This window comes from Vulpes vulpes, chromosome 2, assembly GCF_048418805.1.
Source record: "Vulpes vulpes isolate BD-2025 chromosome 2, VulVul3, whole genome shotgun sequence".
Taxonomy (NCBI): Eukaryota; Metazoa; Chordata; class Mammalia; order Carnivora; family Canidae; genus Vulpes; species Vulpes vulpes.
The window spans coordinates 77,812,400-77,832,404 of NC_132781.1; the positions used below are offsets into that span (position 1 = coordinate 77,812,400).

A 20,005-nucleotide genomic window follows, 5' to 3' on the forward strand; every position below is an offset into this window, starting at 1 on the left:
AATATCTCCCCATTCAAAAGTTGAGATAGCAAAATAGTAAGAAGAGAGTGCTTTATTTTTCTAATGAATTGGGTCCCTTTTTTTACCACTTTTCTCTTTGACCTTCACTTTTCTTTAACTTACAGAAATATCATTTGTTAGTTAAAGGAAAATAATTCTCCTTGATTATGTTTTGAATACTGGGGACAATCTAGAAAAAATACCAACTTTTCTTTTTTTCAAATACAGTAGAACAGTATGATTTAGAAGAAATAAGACAAGTGGCAGTGTCTGTGTGACTTCTGAAGGAAAAGAGGCTGTAGGATATAGTCTTTAAAAACTAATGATAAAAAAAACTAATGATAATTCAAATACAGTTAAAAGTAGCCTAATTATTTTGCATTATGTAGTAAATACTGTAAAATGTAATCCCTATACCTAAGATCTGAAATTATAAAAACTATCTCTGATGAGGACATGTTTGAAATTATAGAAGTGTTTATTGAATGTTAACTCATAAGTAGTTTAAACATCAAATCAGATAGTTTAATCATCAAATTTTAGAGCTGCATTGAATTTTGTCATCTAGTCCAGTCCCTTTATTTTCTTACATGAGGAAACTGAGAAACAGGGAAATCTCGCTCAAATAAAAAGCTAGACAGGAAGCTAGTGAACATCTTGTCATCAAATACCAGGTCAGAAGAGTGGCAAAGGGTGGTACCTAAAGCTTAGTACAGGAGAACCAAATAACCAAATAGAGAAATATTTTTGAGCTGTGTGTGGGAGAGCCTTCTTTATTGAGGCAGATCAAAAGTCAGGAGAATTGAAGAGTGAAAACAAAAGTTTCTGGCCCATTTGGCTAAATGTAGAAGAGTGTCCAAACCTGGAGGTTATATGAGGACAAGTTTCTGAAAGAAAAATGAGGAATTCACCAAAGTTGGAAGCTGTTCAAATAATGTTTTGTTTAGTATCAATTTCATACAGAGTTGGAACAAGGGAAAGAATTGATTATCGTTTAAGGCAGCTCAAGTTTGGAATAAAAATTAGCTTTGGTCAACTTGTGTTTTTCTGTGTTACTGTGTTTTGTTTTTACTGGTTTTCCTTCAGTTTCTTAGTAAAAGTTCCTTTGGAGCAAATTTAATTTCTAATTTTGCTGACCTAAGAAGAAAAAAGCTTTTTTTAAAAAATTAAAGAGCTATAGGACCCTTTATCAAGAGATTACATACCCTGGTAGGGTAAAATGAGAACAAATCTAGAACCTAAAGACCTATAGAATTGAGTGAGATAAAAACGAGGAAGGCAGGAGAAATAAATACTGGGTTGGTTGTAACCACATTGTGCTCTAGTAGAAAGGACGAGGTAAGGTAGTCATTTGTTCAGGTTGACTCCACAGTACATGGTGTTACACTTACTTGAATCATCAGTTTCCTCATCTGTAAAATGAGAGTGATAATACTTGCCTCATAGAGAAGTTGTTATGGTTAAATAGATCCATAGTGTATTAGACACTTGGTATGTAGTCGGTTCTCAAAAGATGCTAGCTCTGGCTCCCTTCCTCATTCATCCCTGCATACATTCTGCTTCAGGGGCACTATCAAAATGGCTGTAAGTGATGAAATAGAACTGAAATTTTTTTAAGATAAAAATCCATTTACATCTTTTTTTAAAACTTTTTTTTCTTCTTCTACAGGTCATCCTCATAGAATTTTTACCAAAGACACCGATTTTTCGACCAGATTAGCATTTACTTTATTTATAGAGACTTTCCAAGTATGTTGTCTTTCCAATGGTGCCTTGCTTGGTGCTCTCCTGGTGGTGACATAACATTGGTTCTACAGAATCGTGTGGTGTTTTTTTCTGTTTTTGTTTTTTTAAATAACCGCATGTTCTAAGTGTGCATTTTTGTCAAACTTTGCAAGTTATTTCATACAGATGTTTAATACTTAAGTTATTGTGCTCTTTTCTGTTATGTATTCTGATTTTCAAGGATTACTTTTTTGTATTATCGAAAAAATACATTTGAACTTAGCATAAAAAGTGGCCAGCCTTTTTTATTTTTCACCAAGGTACACACAGTCCTTTATTTATTAATTTCATAATATAGAAGAACACTTTTGTAAGGCTCTACTTATCTATTCTAGCAAGCACACTCTTTGTATTATTTTTCTTCCTTTTAAAATTTAAAATAGTTGTTATTTTAAAACAATAAGTTTTCTTTAATAGCTTTTTGAACCTAACACATCCTTTCCCATACAATTCCTAATGCTCTTGTTTACAGCAGAAATATCCCTAACATTATGAAAACCTATCAAAAAAAATTTGAAAGTATTTCTGTCTTCAGAGGTAGTAAGGCAGGATTAAATTATTTTTATTAGAATAGACAAATAATGAATGGTATGCATGCACCTAATGGTTACTAGAGCTCAGGATCACAAAATACGGTAGCATTACAATCTGTGTATATTTTTGATCAAGATGATAATAATGGCCTTACTTGCGTTATTTTTTATCGTTTATCAAATATTATATAGAAAAGTATGGAAATAGTCCTTTAAAAAATTTCTAAGGAAAATATTTCTCCCAATCTAACATAATTGTAAAATGGCTATGTTTCTGAAAAGTTTTTGAAAGAAAGCAAAAGTTCTAGAACTAAAAGTAAACTGGTGTTTAATACCCCATTGATACTTAGATTATTACTAAGAAATGGAGGACATATTTAGTACTGTTTTTATCCACTAGTTTGCTTTCAGTCCAGTTATGTATACTTTTTTGATTGAGAATGTGACATATAAGTTTCAGATTAGTTTGTTTCTTTTAACTATACACATACATATTTTTTTTTCTTTCTTTTTGGTTGTACATATCTCCATGTGTTTTAAAACTTTCTAAATTTCTGAGTGGCTTATGTGTAAATTTCTGTTTTTATAGACCTGGCATTATACAAGTTTTAATGTGTGTCAAAAACTTGTTCCATACAGCTGTGGTATCTAGCAATAATGTGAATAACTTTTGAAATTATATAAACTATGCTTACTAATTTGTATTAAGAATTGGTACCACTATACAATATCTTTTCTCCTTGTATTAAATCTTTTAAATACCAGTTTCATTAATTTATATACCTGTATTTTTTAAAAGTATTTCTCTGTACTTCTCCAAAGTACTGTAATTCTATATAAATTTGAACAGTTGGATTCTAATATCTTATATCCTATATCTTATATTGGACATTAGGAACTATCTTAAAAACTAGGGTGGTTTGGTTGTTTTTTTTTTTTTTTTTACTTGAGAATTAATTGTTTCCATTGCCCTCCAAAACACTTCGCAACTTGAATTTATGAACCACTTTTCCTATGAAGAGCTCAAAGTACAAATAATTCCAGTACTTCTCGCTTTATTGACCTTGTGTCCAGGGTGTGTCCTACCACTTTCAAGTAGTGGAACTGAAAGGTAATGCTATTCAAAAACTAGTATTCCTATATGGTTTCAATGTGAAAGATTATTGTCTGGAGAAGGCCAACTGCCTCTGGATTCTGAAAGAGCAGAAAAATATAACTGTAGACTCTGCAACACAGTGTCCTAAATTCTGTAAATTTGTAGGGTACCATATTGATCAGCTTTATAGGAACAACTGTATCTATTTAGGTATAATTTTTTTCTCCTATTATTAGTCTTCTGGAAATTTCAATTTAAAAATCATTCCCCAAAGAATATTGTAGCAGTAAGATAATTTTTGTAGTTGTTAGTATTTAGTATACCTAAATTCCTATACGGAATCCTTTTAAAGCTTTTCTGATTTTGAGAGGTATGTCAGTTGCTCTAAGGTCCCCCTAGAAATGTACACTCTGACATTTCTAATGTATATGTAGAAAAGAACCAGGAATGCTTAATATGTCGCATTGCCATTAGCCAGCTACGCCTTGAGCCGTTAGATTTCCATGTTTGGTCTTTTCTTTGTGGCCCCTAGTTAAGCCCTCTGGCTTATCTTTTCTTGATTCATGAATCTAAGTTCCCATGTTACTGGAAATTAGAAATGTCAGAGATGCCTATGTTGTGTGAACATTAGTCCAAAGGAAGTATTTAAAATGATAATTGTTCTTCAGTTCCTGTTTTCTGACTTAAAGTTTGTGAGATATGAAGCGTAAGTAGTTTTAAAACTGGCCGAAGAAAGGTATTATTGGCAGAAAATCTAGTATAGATTTTTCAGAGTACGTATAGAATTATATGTGTAGGATTTACATAGGCTAAGTGAATAACTTAATGAACTTTGTTTATATATTACTGGCGTTTTACAGGTAGTCCATCATTCTTGTGGAGAAACATTTATTTGCAAAGCTTATTTATTTTAACACATGACTATTACATATCTGGGTTAAAATATGTACTCTAGAACCTAAAGACTAATAAGTAAAACTCAAGTGACACATTTAGTTTCTAAGGCAGATACTGGCCCTGCTCACAAGAGGTTCATCCTACTCATATAAAAATGGTCATAGATGCTTTATTAAGACTCTTTAATTAAAGGCTAGGTTCCATTCATTTGAAATATAAACATGTAATTTTGGCTGAAACTCAAAACGTGTTCAAACTTTTAATAGTAAGCAATTATTTTCTTTTCTTACTAGAGAAACTACTTTTATAATTGAACAATTTTAAATCAGGAAGAACTACAACTTTCTCCATGGTTTTCGGTTTTATTTGTAGACAACTTCTGATTGCTTCTTTATATTAGTAGACACAGGCAAACTGCATAAAACTTTGACAACATTCCAAATCAATCTTGGGTTATAAAAGAATGATATTAATAGTAACCTGTACAGCTGGACCCACAGTTGCATGCATTCAAACTACAATAGTCTTATGTAACATTATGTACGTAGACTGTTTTAACTTTTATGGTATTCTGCTTTGCATTTATAACCTTTAGCTGCATGCCTGATTTTCACTGTAAATATTTGCTTTGGTTTAAGTATTGGTCAGTAGTACTAAATCAGAAGTACAATCTGTTTAAAACTGTCTTTGACTGAATTCCAACATCTAGTCCTGGACCCTCTTCTCTTCTTTATCCTACTGAAGCAGTTTGGGTCCTTTTGCTGCCCTCTTGATGTCCAGTCTTCATCCAGACAGGGACATAGTTCACATTGCCTTTTGTCTTCCTTCCCCAGAGCTCACAGTACAAATGGTAATTCTTTTGCATTCTTAGCTGGGTGTCTAGAAGGCCAATTAAAGTGAGTTAGTCACATTAAGTGATTAATGGGTGACACTCTCAATTCTGCTAAGGTGGTACTTGCATTTTAAAAGTTTCTTAACTTAAATTTCCCACTGATGCAGCGGTACAATTGATATTTTCCTTTTCAACAGACCTTATCAGTCCAGACATTGCAGGGAGAGGATAATAGGACGGTTGCATGTGGAGCTTCTCAAACCACCATTTCTGAAGAAAGCTGATTTATATCTAGTCTTATGGCAGAAGGAATAGGCTTAAGGCCAATCCTAAACCAAACTATTAATTATCCCATAATAGTTGTGTTAAGTATACTTTTAGATATAATTGCCAACTTTCTTATTTTTAGGAATATACCTTTTATATTAAGTTGAAATGTGAACATACCTTTTATATTAAGTTGAAACTTGAGTTATTATCTTGTTCTGTACTTTTACAGAGCTTTTTAGATAGTAATATAAGAGAAGCCTAAATATTGTTTATGTTTGTTAGTAGTCATAATTCTGTGTACTAGGGAGCAGTATTCCCCTTCCTGCCATCATTGTGAATTGAAACAACAGAGGTTCTTTGTAGCCTTAATAGACAATACTGAAGATAGAAATTTAGAATGCTAATCCTGATTTTGAAGTTATGTCTGATGTTCTGCAAAATTATCAAATTACTTGGCTTCTTTGCATTTTATCTTTTTCCACAAAAGGAAGATAACTATGACTACCTCATATTTTACAATTTTTTTTTTTTTGCTATTATTTACTAAGGTCTATATAAGAATAGAAGTGAACGAGTAGCTTTTTGACTTATTTACATAGTCAGCAGAAACCTGAGTTACTATCAAATTTTGCATTTAAAATTAAGAGAGTACTTCCTATATATATTTATAGTAATGATTTGCATGTTTAAAAATCACATAGACATTAAATACTTGAGAAAAGCTTCTTTCTAATAAGACCTTTTCAGATATAATTACAGATACCTAAGCAAAATCATGCCTGCTCCTTAAATAGCATTTCCTCTACTTCATAAACATGGTGCTGAATTGGAGAGTTGGCTGCTTTTGCTTTTTTCTCTTTATGAAAGAGAGTATATTGCTTTCTCAGCTCTTTATCTCAGAAATATTTTAATAAATTAACCATAGTAGGCATTCTTAATTTTGGCAGATAAGCCAGAATTTTATGTATTTATTTTTAAAGAGCATCAACCAGCCTTTAAGAGAAGACAAGTAATGGATCAATGTTTTGGCTATTGTATTGGACCATAAGACATTCTCAAACTGCAAATTTCCTCTCCTGTTCTCTCTCCTGCTGGTTTGTAATTTAGTATAACTGGTTCCAGTTCTTGACATAAATACTATACGGATTTAAAATGTTCTAGAAGGATTGATTCTACTCCTTCAAGAAACCTTTTGCACTAATAAAAGACCAACTCCTTTCTCTCCTAGTAGCAGCTTATTTAGTTAGGTAATTACAATAATCTCCTTGCATTGCCATGAAGTCTTCACAAACAGGAGTTTGTTTTAACTGAAGTTATCAAAGCTCTTTTAAAGTCTCTTATTTCTTTTTACATTTGTTGGAGCTAATGAATGACATTTTGTCCTCTCAGAGGAGCTAAGTATTATGAAGCTGGCAGTGGAAGCAAGGTAGACATTGAAAAGCAGTATGCTGAAATCTACCGTGTGAGAGAAATAACTACATTGTTATCCTACGCTTTGATTTACAAGGGGCAAAATTATGCAATTGCACACAGCTTTATGCTTCCTTTTATACTTTATGTATGACAATGGAACTTATTTTTTTTAAAGAAAGAAAAAATATTGTTCTAGATAGTCTTCCTCTGCTATCATGTCCTTTGAGAAGATAATGGGAGGCTACTTTGAATAAAGTATTCTTTTATTTATCTTTTATAATGTAAGTGTGACAATTTTTTAAAAAACACTAAAGGATTTTTGGAATTTATTCCTATATCCTTAATAAGCATGGAATAATTTTCAAATAAAATAATCAGAAACTTACGATGGTTGAGTAATTAATTATGTAGACCCAAGATAAGGTCCCTATTTGCTTTCAGGTAATTCTGGTTACATTCAGGTAAGTCTAGTAACATTTTAAAAAATGAAAATAACTTTGGTAAAATATACAGTTGAATTTTAAAGGTATATGTTATATTTTTTACATTATTAAGAAATTAACACCATTGTCAAACATCTAATACAAGATTTTTTATTGTTAGATAAAAATTTGTTGGCCTTCATAATTGTGAAGAAATATGTAGATGGGTAGTTTGGTTTTTGGTTCCATGTTGGTTGCAGTATATTTAGTCTTACAAAATCAAGTCTTTAAAAAAAATGAATCAAAAAGAATCAAATGTTAATTGACAGGGTTTTCCTAGTAAACAAATGGATTTCTAATTTGAACTAGGGGACTTTTTTTTTTTTTTACTTTTTCTCTGCTTGCTTGCTTTGGCTAGTTGAGTTTTTGTTGTTAAGTGAGTTGGTTGTAATGCATGATTCTGTGCTTGAAACTAAAATGTGGGCTAATTTACAGCATTTGGTCTTTAAAGACTATACTATATTAAATAAGATTTTAAGCCAATTTTAGGTGAAGTTGGAAAAGAGAGCCTAGTACTTAAGTAGAGATTAAATTACTTTAAAAGAAATTGGCCAAACTAATGATGTCTGTCAAAATGACCTTATGAATGAATACATACACAAATACTTCCGTAGATATGACCTGTACAAATATCTGCGGATAAAGTAGTTGACATTATGAATGTGAGGCTAGGAACCATGCATAATAAAGAAATTTTGTATTTATGTATTCATAAGTTGCACATAGTTAGAAAAAATAGAAAACATACAACTTACATATTGTCTTTTTTTCACCAAAGATCTTATTTAAGTTGTCCCTAAATTTTAAAAGCCAATACAGCTTTTAAAATAGGGTTCTTAGTTATCTGAGAACCCTATTTTTAGGTTTAGCACTGGTTTTTAAGCTTTCAGGGGGCAGCAGAAAGAATTCTAATCACTACTGTAAATACACATCACATATTTGGCACTATTTAGAGTTTATCTGTTGTATTGTTTCAAATAACTACTTGTTGAACACACTTTTACTTTTTCATTTTACTTGATTGACCCAGATTCTAGTGCAAATCTTTAAGAAGTAGTTCCACATAGATGGGGAAAAATACGTGTATGTGCACACACACACGTGCGCACACACTTCATTCTAAGATAAACTGTACCTCAGTTTATGGTTGGCAATAAAGATGCCTTCGCCCCCATCACCTGGTTTGCTTTAGTTAAAATACAAAAGGACAATTCTCTTTGAACCATTTAAAAACTAAGGGAAATTTTGTGTTTGTGGACTATTTATCTCCTCGAATCATCTAAGTGTTGTAGTTTTAAAAGAATTGATTCCTTATTTTCAGGATTCCTGTTCTTTCACTCACTTCTTATTTTCATTCTGACAAAATATGAGAGTTCTCAGAAGTGTATTCAGTTTCCTTTTTCACAAATGGAGACCCAGGCAAAAATGCCATTACCCCTGGCAGGCTTTACTATCTTAGAACCCAGCACAGAAAGCCTAAAAAGATAGCCCAACCTTTTGTACCTACAGTCTTAGATATTGTTAGATAGCCATTCAATTTTCTTTGCATTGTGTGTGAGATGAATATTTCTTGAGACTTTTTTGTTTGCTTTACTAAAGAAATCAAGGAAGGAAAAAAAAAAAAACCTCAAAAAACAAAACAAACAAAAAACACCCTGTAACTCATGTGAAGCATGCAGGGTGTTGTAATTTCAGTTTGCAAAGTGGTGTGATACAATGTTGCTGAGCCAAAAGCACACGATAGATTTAATGTAGCCAATTGTGTACTTTTGAAAAAAAGAGTAACTGTTCCCTGTGAGTTAATTTTGGATTTTTTCAAAATCTCTCTTTTAGGCTTTGTGCTGGATTCTTCCAGACAAATGCGTATTCCATGTGGGCCACTGTTCTGCTAAATGCTCTCAGTTCTCCTTTTGCAATCAAGATTATGTTGCTAAGGAGATTTTGCTTTTATTGGTGCCATTGATTTGTGTTAATACGTTTTGAATACCTCTCCGTATTCTTCCGTAGACAAGGCCAAAAGAAAAACTTCCCCGAGTTTCCCAATTTACATTACAAATGGAGCGGTGGTGTAATGAAGCCGATATAAAGTGGGCAGTTGAAAGGGAACTAAAGAAGGGCACTCAAGTGAGAAATGAAGAAATGTGCCGAGTGTAGTCTGTGGGCTGCCTTCGGTCCAGCTGCAGGAACTGGCTCTGGCCAGAGGTAGAGTGAGTGAGCACCTCCCTCTGCAGAGACCACCCACTTTTTGGAGCCCAGGCTGCATACCACAGATTACCTCATTGACCAACACAGGGCCCTTAAAAATGAGAAACTCTTGTCTCGAGTGGCAAAGAGATGTTTCTCCCTCTCACCCCCAGATCTCTTTTTTGAACTCTTCTTCCTGCATGAGTGAGGCTAGGCTTTCCATACCTTATGACCTTAGTTGTCCTTTAAAGGAAGCCCTCTGGATGAACCAGTTCTTTGGGTTGTGTGGATTAGCATATTCAAATATTGTTGTTGGTATGTCAGTCACTGGATGAGAAGGATGTTAACTAGATTGTTAAATTGAAGGTTTTGGTTCTGTGCTCCTTGTTTGGTATCCTATTCTAGACTTCAAAGGCTCTCTTCACTTACGTAAAACTCAAACATTCTGAGTGGGAGGAGAAGGCAAGGAGTCCCATCTTGCACCAGTGAAATGATTTGCTTGGGTCGCGGTACGTTGAAGGTGGCTAAGAGATGCCTTTGTGGCACAGCCCTACATACGCTTTCAGTGGTGTACATTGCTCAGTCTGCTATTAATGCCCATGGCTTAGCTTTGTTTTGTTTTTTAACCAGCACAAATACTGCACTGATATAACTTGAAAAATTTTTAGACGTTCTAAATTAGAACTGTCAAAAAGAATGTAGAAACCATGAAGAATATTGCTACACAAGTCTGAGCAAATTTAAAATTGATCACAAAGGAAGTATCTCAAGTGTTAAAAAGGACAAGCTTGCATTATTTGGAGACAAGAAATGACTGTTTCTGTCAAAACAATTAATTAATTACATCAGTAAAAACTCTAATAGTTCTTTAATGTTGAATGATCTGGGCAAGAAGCATAAATTTGCAAAGGCATTCTGCTACCAGTGGAAAATATGAAATTTATAAAGAACATTTGAAAAGGAAATCCTTAATTCCTCTGTTTATAGTACCTTTTCATTAGATGGTTTTCCCAGAAGATGTGTGTCAACTGCTGTGCTTCATAGATAAAATCCCAACTTGCAGACTAAATCTGGTAAGAATTTTTGTCTTCTATCTCCAAATCGTGGTATACCCATATTTCTGGGTATGGCTATTTTTCCTTCCTGTAATATTTTTAAAGCTTTTAATATGAATTACCTATAGCTTAAAGACTAAAGTTGAAAAGTATAGGGATGAATTGATATCTTCAGCCTGACATATGTGACTGTATTTGTCAGTGGTTTCTGTATTAATGCTACCATTCTTCCACGCTATAATCCTGAAATTGAGAATTTGTAAGAATGAGGAGAATAGCTAAGAATTAATTATAGGTGAAAGGTAGTGAGACATGAGAAACATAGTATTTTTGTATTCTATATTGAGAGCTCAACCCCACCCCCACCCCCAGTTGGTATTAATCCATTGAAAGTGACTTTTACATTACTTTAAACTTTAGAATTCCTGTGCTTGGACAGCCTGACCTTAAGAGGTAGGCAAACCTGTTTTGTTCATGTAGGCAAAACACAAGCAGTGTAGTTTTACTTTGAGCATCCAACATGTACCAGAAACTTTTGTGAAATTATTTTCCAAATATAGGTAACATTTATCAGAAGTATTCTAAGATTTATAGACTCTGATAAATCCAGTTCTTCTTAGTGAGTCTTCTGTATGTAATATACTACTACCTGCTGGAAGATTATTTTATAAAAGAATGCAAGTGTAAGAAATCAATCCCTCTGCCTCGATTGACTAGTATTTCTTTATTTAGGGCAAAGATGAGGTAGGTTATTTGTAAATGCATGGCAGGCTTGTAAATACTATCAAAACCACCAACAATGAGGCTGATAAAAGAGCTTTGAAGAAAGGATGTGTGTTGAAAAACACTAACTTCTCTTCCAGGTCTGTCAGTAGTGGCTCTTGCTCTTACATCCGTTGATTAAAAATGTGGTCTTTGCGAGCTGAAGAAACCCCGAAGGTGTCCTATGGGAAATATGCATTAAAATCAACTGGGGAGTGTTTCTGTTTTTCAACTATACATAACTGTATCCCCATCCCCATTAGAAGTGGGTGGAGAGGAAAGGAGAGCCTGTGTATTTTGAAAAATGCTCTCAATTATGGTAAGACACCTTCCCTCCCCATTCTAACCTTATAATGACCTAGGAAGTTTGTCACTTGTCTACGATCCTAGATGGTTAGCGACAGCACCAGGACTAAAACCAGACATAGGAACTCTAGTTTACAAATGTGGGGTCATTCCTGCAATAAGTGCTATAAATAGTCTTCTTTGCAAATTCAGTGATTAAAAAATCCTAGGAGTTATCGTTTTTAAATCCAGAAAGCATTATCAAAACTGATTCTGTGTAACTGCAAGAGTATCTCCTGAAGCAAATTGTCGGACCAAAAAATTCCCCCAATCTTTAATCTCCAGAAGTGAGGAGATTTTAGCTCTATCTACTGCCCAACCTGAGAACTGTGACTTAGACATTTAATTATTTATTGCTGGTCCGTGTGAAAACATTCAGAATGGCTGGCAGCCTACCAGGCCCTGAGTTAAACATTCTACGGCCTGACTAGACTGCTGGGTAGCCAACTTCACATCAAATTAAACACATTCTCTTCATGATGAATAGCTTGGAACCCAAAAACTTGATTTCGTTACAAAAAAATGCAAGGGGTGTGTTGTTTTGTAAATTAAAATTATTTTATGTTTTACTGCCACCATTCTGATTGTGATTGTCAAGTGTATTTTCTTTGGTGGTGGTGAGATGGAAGAGAAATGGACAATGAGGGACTTTTGGTACTAATAAAATCAAAAAAGGACTCCAGCAAGGTTGGACACAATGTAGCCTAGAGATGAACATTCATGAATTTTGTATTGAAAAAATTTACATGTCATTAACATTTTAAATTACAAAGGCAGGTCTACAAATACTGATTTGTATGTGTGTGTTCTCATTGCATTTTCCAAGCAAACAGTGAATAATGTAATGCTAACTTAACTATATCCTGTTTCCTTACCATTAATTTCCCTTTTTATTTTAAAGTGTGAGCTCACTGTAATGTGTAGCAACATTAATTTCAGTGAACCCTACTTTACATTTTCTATAGATCTATGCACATAAACCCCGTGTAATGTTCCCTTAGGTAACAAATGCTTGAGGATAATGAAGTGTAGTCTGAGCATCATTGCTCAGCTATGTAGTAAGCCAATTTTCCATAGACTTGCCACTCTAGTTCTGCATCCACATGGATGGAAATCAACAGTCTTGATAATGAGTGACAATATAGAAATGGAATGTTTGACAGTTAATATTCACTAGAGATTAGAATTATTCAACTTCGGTTTGTCATTCCTGTAAACATATTCTACTTTGGGAAGTTCTGTGAAGTTACAAGGAATTTGAAAGGGTTGTGGAGGAAATAGTGGCTGGCTAGCGTAATGAATTGCAATGTTGGAACTAAGAACTCTGTGCTCAGGGAGCCGGCTGTCCAGCAGGCTGCCAGTTGAGAATAATTGACAAGCAGGTGCCTGAGAAATGACAGGAAAGGCCCTACTTTTAGTTATCAGCGTCAGTAATGATGACATTATGACTCTAGGCTGTGATTGAAGAAGAAAATCGTGTATCATATGAATTTGAAGTGTGTTAACTATTCAGCTGCAGGAAGTTACAACATCTAAAGCTGTTTTTCTTGACTGGAAGCCCTTTAACCAGGATCTCCCATTGCAGAACTTGGTCTTGTATAGTTTGCAAATTCAGCAGCTATTAAAAAAAATCAGTTTTAGATATATTTTTGATAAAACCATGAGCCTCGAAAATCAGAATTTTTAATACTTTTATGGATGTGCTTTTCCTTTGAATGCCTGGAGCACTCTCAGAAACTTACATAGTTTGGAGTTCTCTCTTTTTTTAAAATTTTTATTGGAGTTCAATATACAACATATAGTATAACACCCAGTGCTCACATCCCGTCAAGTGCCCCCGTCAGTGCCCGTCACCCAGTTCCCCTGTCCCCCCTCCCCCCTCCCTTTCCACCACCCCGTGTTCGTTTCCCTCACTGATACTTTCACTCATTTTCTCTCCTTTCCCCTTTATTCCCTTTCACTATTTTTTATATTCCCCAAATGAATGAGACCATATAATGTTTGTCCTTCTCGGACTGACTTATTTCACTCAGCATCATACCCTCCAGTTACATCCACATCGAAGCAAATGGTGGGTATTTGTCGTTTCTAATGGCTGAGGAATATTCCATTGTATACATAGACCACATCTTCTCTATCCATCATCTGTCGATGGACACCGAGGCTCCTTCCACAGTTTAGCTACTGTGGACATTGCTGCTATAGACATCGGGGTGCAGGTGTCCCGGCGTTTCACTGCATCTATATCTTTGGGGTAAATCCCCAGCAGTGCAATTGCTGGGTCGTAGGGCAGGTCTATTTTTAACTCTTTGAGGAACCTCCACACAGTTTTCCAGAGTGGCTGCACCAGGTCACATTCCCACCAACAGTGCAAGAGGGCTCCCCTTTCTCCACATCCTCTCCAACATTTGTGGTTTCCTGCCTTGTTAATTTTCCCCATTCTCACTGGTGTGAGGTGGGATCTCATTGTGGTTTTGATGTGTATTTCCCTGATGGCAAGGGATGCAGAGCATTTCCTCGTGTGCTTGTTGGCCATGTCTGTGTCTTCCTCTGTGAGATTTCTTTTCATGTCTTTTGCCCATTTCATGATTGGATTGTTTGTTTCTTTGCTGTTGAGTTTAATAAGTTCTTTATAGATCCTGGATACTAGCCCTTTATCTGATAGGTCATTTGCAAATACTTCTCCCAATCTGTATGTTGTCTTTTAGTTTTGTTGACTTTTTCTTTTGCTGTGCAGAAACTTTCTATCTTGAATAAGTCCCAATAATTCATTTTTGCTTTTGTTTCCCTTGCCTTCATAGATGTATCTTGCAAGAAGTTGCTGTGGCCAAATTCAAAAAGGGTGTTGCCTGTGTTCTCCTCTAGGATTTTGATGGATTCTTGTCTCACATTTAGATCTTTCATCCATTTTGAGTGTATCTTTGTGTCTGGTGTAGGAGAGTGGTCTAGTTTCATTCTTCTGCATATGGCTGTCCTATTTTCCCAGCACCAATTATTGAAGAGACTGTCCTTTTTCCAGTGGTTAGTCTTTCCTGCTTTGTCGAATATTAGTTGACCATAGAGTTGAGGGGCCATTTCTGGATTCTCTGTTCTGTTCCATTTTCTTCAGAGTTGGAACAAATCATCTTAAGATTTGTGTGGAATCAGAAAAGACCCCAAATAGCTAGGAGAATATTAAAAAAGAAAACCAGAGCTGGGGGCATCACAATGCCAGATGTCAGATTGCACTACAAAACTGTGATCATCAAGACAGTGTGGTACTGGAGTTCTCTTCTTGAAGAAGCAGCTATCAGTGAAGATACAGCCTTTTGATGTAAGATTACTGAACTCTGACAGTTGTCTTTCTTAACACTGTCTTCTTCCAGCAGTATGGAGCCCCTGTCACTGTGCTTCAAATGTGTTATAATTGAATGCCACATTTTCAGACACAAAGGAGAAAACATGAAGAATCTTGGTCATCTTTGTGGTTCCTCCATTAACTACTATGATTTACTTATCAAGATTGCATTCGTGGAATGAATTTGTATTAAAATCACAAATGAAATTCATTAAATCATTCAAAATTACCTGGAGGATGTTTTATTTAAACAGGAAGATGAAGTACGGGGCTAGCAATGTTGAAACCTACAGATAACTTAAATAGTATATTAAAATTTGTCCTAAGTATACTTTTGAGTGATGTCTAAAATCAATTGGAGAAATATTGAAATAGTTTAAAACAGAAAGAATAGGGACACCTGGGGAGCTCAGCAGTTGAGCACCTGCCCCTGGCTCAGGGCGTGATCCGAGGTCTCAGGATCAAGTCCCACATCGGGCTCGCTGCCTGGAGCCTGCTTCTCCATCTGCCTATGTCTCTGCCTTTCTCTCTGTGTGTCTTTCATGAATAAATAAAATATTTATTAAAAAAATAATAAAACAGAATAAAATGAAAAATGATTTTTGTTTCTAAATAATTCAAAGCGCTGACCAGAGATCCTAAACGGTTCTGCCTTGGAATAACATTTAGATTTCAGAATTTGAGTTTTATTTTCACGTTTGTTTTGACAAAATGCTTATTTTGCTTTCTTCAACATGAAAAGGTCTAAACTTTTTGAAACTGCCAGATCTAATTGCTGAAGTTTTGAAAACAAATCCAAGGGAATGTCAAAAATAATTCAAACAAGATAGAATTTACTATCACAGCAAATCCATCTACTCACAAAATTGCCTTTCTAAGATACCTTTTTCTCAAAAACAAAAGCGGGGAAACAAATTTACAAATTTACTATTGTCATTTTAATGCCACTTCAAGCGTGTTTTCTTTTACTCCAATTTAACCGTTTAAAAATAGATTACCGAATCTCTTTTCCTAAAGCAAAGGAGTCCAGCTCAATATGTCAAATCTACTATTAAATGCTGCTATTAGCATACTCTTCCTCATAGGATTGTCCATTACATTCGAGTAAACGAAATAAATTGCCTCACGCTATCTACATGACTTTGTCATTTCCAACAACTACAGCTTTAAAGAAAACTTTCATCATTTTTTGTTGTTGTTCAAAGTTCAGAAGGCACAGAAGAAGTTGCCAGTTTTCCTTCCACAAGGTAATATTTGTATTACATTGTGGAGTTTTTAAAATTTTGTTTAAGTTATTAGTATTTATTTTCCTATCAGTTATCAAAGAGATTTAAATCATGTAAGTTGTGGCCGGGAATAGCAGACGAAGATTTCCTTTAAAAAAAAAGTGTATTGAGGGCAGCCCCGGTGGCGCAGCAGTTTAGGGCCGCGTGCAGCCCAGGGCATGATCCTGGAGACCCTGGATCAAGTCCCACATCAGGCTCTCTGCATGGAGCCTGCTTCTCCCTCTGCCTGTGTCTCTGCCTCTCTCTCTCTCTGTGTCTCTATGAATAAATAAATAAAATGTTTTTTTTAAAGTGTATTGAAGCACACTTCTAAGAGATGACGCTGCTGTAACCTAAAGATCTGTTGAACTTCTCTTCCTGAGTGAGACAGAAAAATCCAGTTAATAAATTATCTTCCAATCCACAGTAGGTCTTAGGAAAATAGTCTGAAAACCATTGACCCTCACTGTGGCTAATGCAGTTTACTGGTTGATTAATGTAGATTTGCATGCCAGGTTACAGGGCTAGAAATACATTCCAATGAAATCGAACTGTTCTTAATAGAGTCCTACTTCAAATTGGTTTGGTGAAGGAAGGGTTCAAGCAGCATATTAGGCTTAGCCCATTCGCAGACATTGTGCCAAGGGCAAACGATATTGAAGAAAATAACATCGCCCTGCCTCTGATGAGTTGAGGCTGGAGGATTACGCACGTACTGGGACATGATAAAGGTCAAGGGAACTACCTGGCAAGGCCAGGCCACGACAGGGCAATACCTTTTTGTGTTGGGTGGGAAGTTCAGTGAAAGGTGATGTTGAAGGATAAGTTGAAACTTAATGGAATACGCAGAGACAGATACAAATGTGTGGCATTAAGAACCTGAGGGGTTCTGAGAAATAACAGGGAACAGTTGCCAGGGGGGGACGGAGGTGGGAGGATGGGCAAACTGGGTGAAGGGGGTGGTGGGAGCTACAGGCTTCCAGTCAAGGAATGAATAAGGCACAGGGACGAAAGGTACAGCACAGAAAATGAGGCCCAGGGCACCGTAGTAGCGCTGTGTGGTGACAGACGGTAGCTACACTTGTGAGCCTAGCCCGACAGAGAGAGTTGTGGGGTCACCGCGTTGTACTCCTGAAACTAATACAACACTGCAACTGCAGTGTTGTCAACTGCAAACACACACACACTTCTCACAACGGGTTCTGCATGCCTGGAAAATAGGGGGAGATGGTCTGGTGCATAGTAATTATGTGTTAAATTACTAAGTTACGTGGAAGCATCAAGAGAAGGCCAGAAAAGGAAGAAGGGATAGTGCTGAAATTTTAACTCCACCCTGCAGCTATTGAAGGACTTTTTGGGGAAAGTGATTGGATGGGCCTGATCAGTCCATCATTGATAAGGCTCATTCTGACCCAGAAATGAGCCGGAATAAACAAGCCCCAATGTTAATGTCTTAAAGCTAACAAGTCCTGATTCTTTAGTTCAATGACTCATTATTCTCTCAAGGAGACCAATGAAGGTGCAGAAAAACGGCTGTGCCCTTAAACTGAAAGACCAGCTTTCTAACCATTTTGGGTAATTATCTGGGAATTTATCAAGGCATCTCTGGGGTCCAAGGTGGAGTCTAATCCTGGCTGTCACTCTCCAGCTGTGTGACCTTGGGAATGTTACCTCCCGGCTCTGTGCCTGCCTGTGAAATAGATTTATAATGCCACCTGTTTCAAGAAATAGCTGTGAGGATCAAGTAACATCATGCATATGTTCCCCTGGCACCGCCACCCCACCAAAGACCACCAGCACGAGTGGGAGCTGAACAAAATCGGGTTTGCCGCTCCTTGAAACCAGAGCACACACCAGGGGGAATCAGTGAGGGTATTTCAAGCAGACGGCCCCAGAAAGGACTTCCCATAGGATTTAGAAGAGTTCAAGGCCGTGAGAGTTTGTTCTGGATTCAGATTCTCTGAGGAAGTGGGTTTAATTTTATGATTGGGCATCTTAATGGATCTCGCCTAGAAGGCGGGACAAAGGAAGCAAAGTCAAGGCTGTAATTGGTAAAGGAGCAGCAGGGCTGAGCAACAGGGGAGACAGGAGGTCCTTTGGAATTTGTGGTTTGCGCTGTTGGCTTTGTTCCTGTCCATCCTTAGACAAAATTATGGAGAGTTCTTATCTGTTGGCCTCACTTCATCAGGGTCACAGAGTGACCTTGGCTAAGCGGGGTGGTCTGTGAGGCTCAGTCTGTGTTCCACAGGAGAGCACCAAGGCCTCGCTGATTTTTTTTTTTTAAGATGTTATTTATTCATGAGAGGCACACACAGAGGCAGAGACACAGGCAGAGGGAGAAGCAGGCTCCACACAGGGAGCCCAATTTGGGACTCGATCCGGGGACCCCAGGATCACGCCCTGGGCCAAAGGCAGGTGCTAAACTGCTGGGCCCCCTGGGCTGCCGGAGGCCTCCAGATGCCAGGGGCTGCTTTCTGTTTATTGTGGCTTAGTGCAATGCTTGGGGTAAAGTTACAGCTTAACTATTTTTTAAGGGATTGTGACATTGGGACGCCTGCGTGGCTCCGCGGCTGAGCGTCTTGCCTTCAGCCCAGATCCTGGAGACCCGGGATCAAGTCCCGCATCGGCTCCCTGTATGGAGCCTGCTTCTCCCTCTGCCTGTGTCTCTGCCTCTGTCTCTGTGTCTCTCATGAATAAACAAATAAAATCTTAAAAAAAAAAAAAAAAAAAAAAAAAAAAGGAACTGTAATAGCCCAAGGCTCGCGTGCACTCCGAACCTAGCATAGGGACAACCTGTGGTCAATTTTCAGAGTGAATGCGACGGTGCTTTCCACCTCTGCTGGCCTCTCCTACGTGGATAGATTTTTCTTATGTTTAGATTTTTTACCCCGGGTCACTATTATTCAAACTCAGGATAAATCGGAATGTCAGACTTCTGATCCTTTGAACATTTTTGCGCAAGTTTAACTGAAAGGCTTGGAACATCGAATTCCAGCATCTCTGCAAGCACAGCGCCCGCCGGCCCAGCCGGCAGGTGCCCAGGGCCCCGTGACTGCACCCCCGGGCGCCCCAGAACCCAAGCGGGGTGGGGGGGCAGGACGTGCTGGGGAAGCGGGGCTGAGAGCAGCGCGGCCTGGGAGGTTGCATATGGCCAGGGGCGACCTCAGCCGCCCTCCCCAGGCCCCAGGGGGACGCCGGGCCTCGGGGTAAGCTGGGGACACTTGCTCCTCTGGAAGTGATGGAGTCCGGCTGCCGATCGCTGGACACTCGCCCTGCGCTCGGGGCGCAGCCTCTGGGAGCCTGGCGCGCGGCCGCTGCCCCTCGGCGCCCCCCCCCCCCGCCCCGGGGCCCCGGGGCACGCCGTCCCCCCCCCCCCCCAACCTGGCAGCTGGGCGCCGCTGGAGACAAACCTGCAGCCAGCGCCGGTGACTCCCTGAGCTGCCCCCGCTTCACACACACCTGAGTCGTCTTGCGGGGCCGCAGCCTCCCGCCCAGGTGTGCAGCGCCGGCCCCTCCTCCCGCCCCCTCTAAGCACAGGTGCGCGCATCCCCTGGCGCCTCCCAGCTCTGCCCCAAGCAAGCCTGCCCGGGCCTGAGCCCTGTGGGGCGCTTCCCTGCCCCCTGTCGGACAGCGCCTCAAAGCCCCCCACCCGCGGACCTGCCCGGGCCGGCTGCCCCCACCTGCGCCCGGCTGAGCGCCCGTCCTCTGGGGCTGGCCGTGCTCCCCCAGCGACCTCGCCCCCAGGCCTG

The 20,005-nt window shown here is 38.0% G+C and overlaps 1 protein-coding gene across 4 annotated transcripts in view; it reads left to right on the plus strand.

Annotated features, from left to right (window-relative positions):
- Positions 1-15,220, plus strand: part of CHIC2 (cysteine rich hydrophobic domain 2) — a 60,242-nt gene extending 45,022 nt beyond the window's left edge. For 3 of the 4 annotated variants that reach the window (XR_011999891.1, XM_026016526.2, XM_026016528.2), the window contains one exon: positions 1,670-15,220. Coding sequence is in view for 2 of the 4 variants with exons in the window: in XM_026016526.2 (XP_025872311.1) it covers positions 1,670-1,720 (51 nt within the window). In the remaining 2 variants the exon portion in view is untranslated. The remainder of the gene's footprint in view (positions 1-1,669) is intronic. The other variant, XR_011999890.1, reaches the window with a different exon arrangement.
- The last annotated feature ends 4,785 nt before the right edge of the window (positions 15,221-20,005 follow it).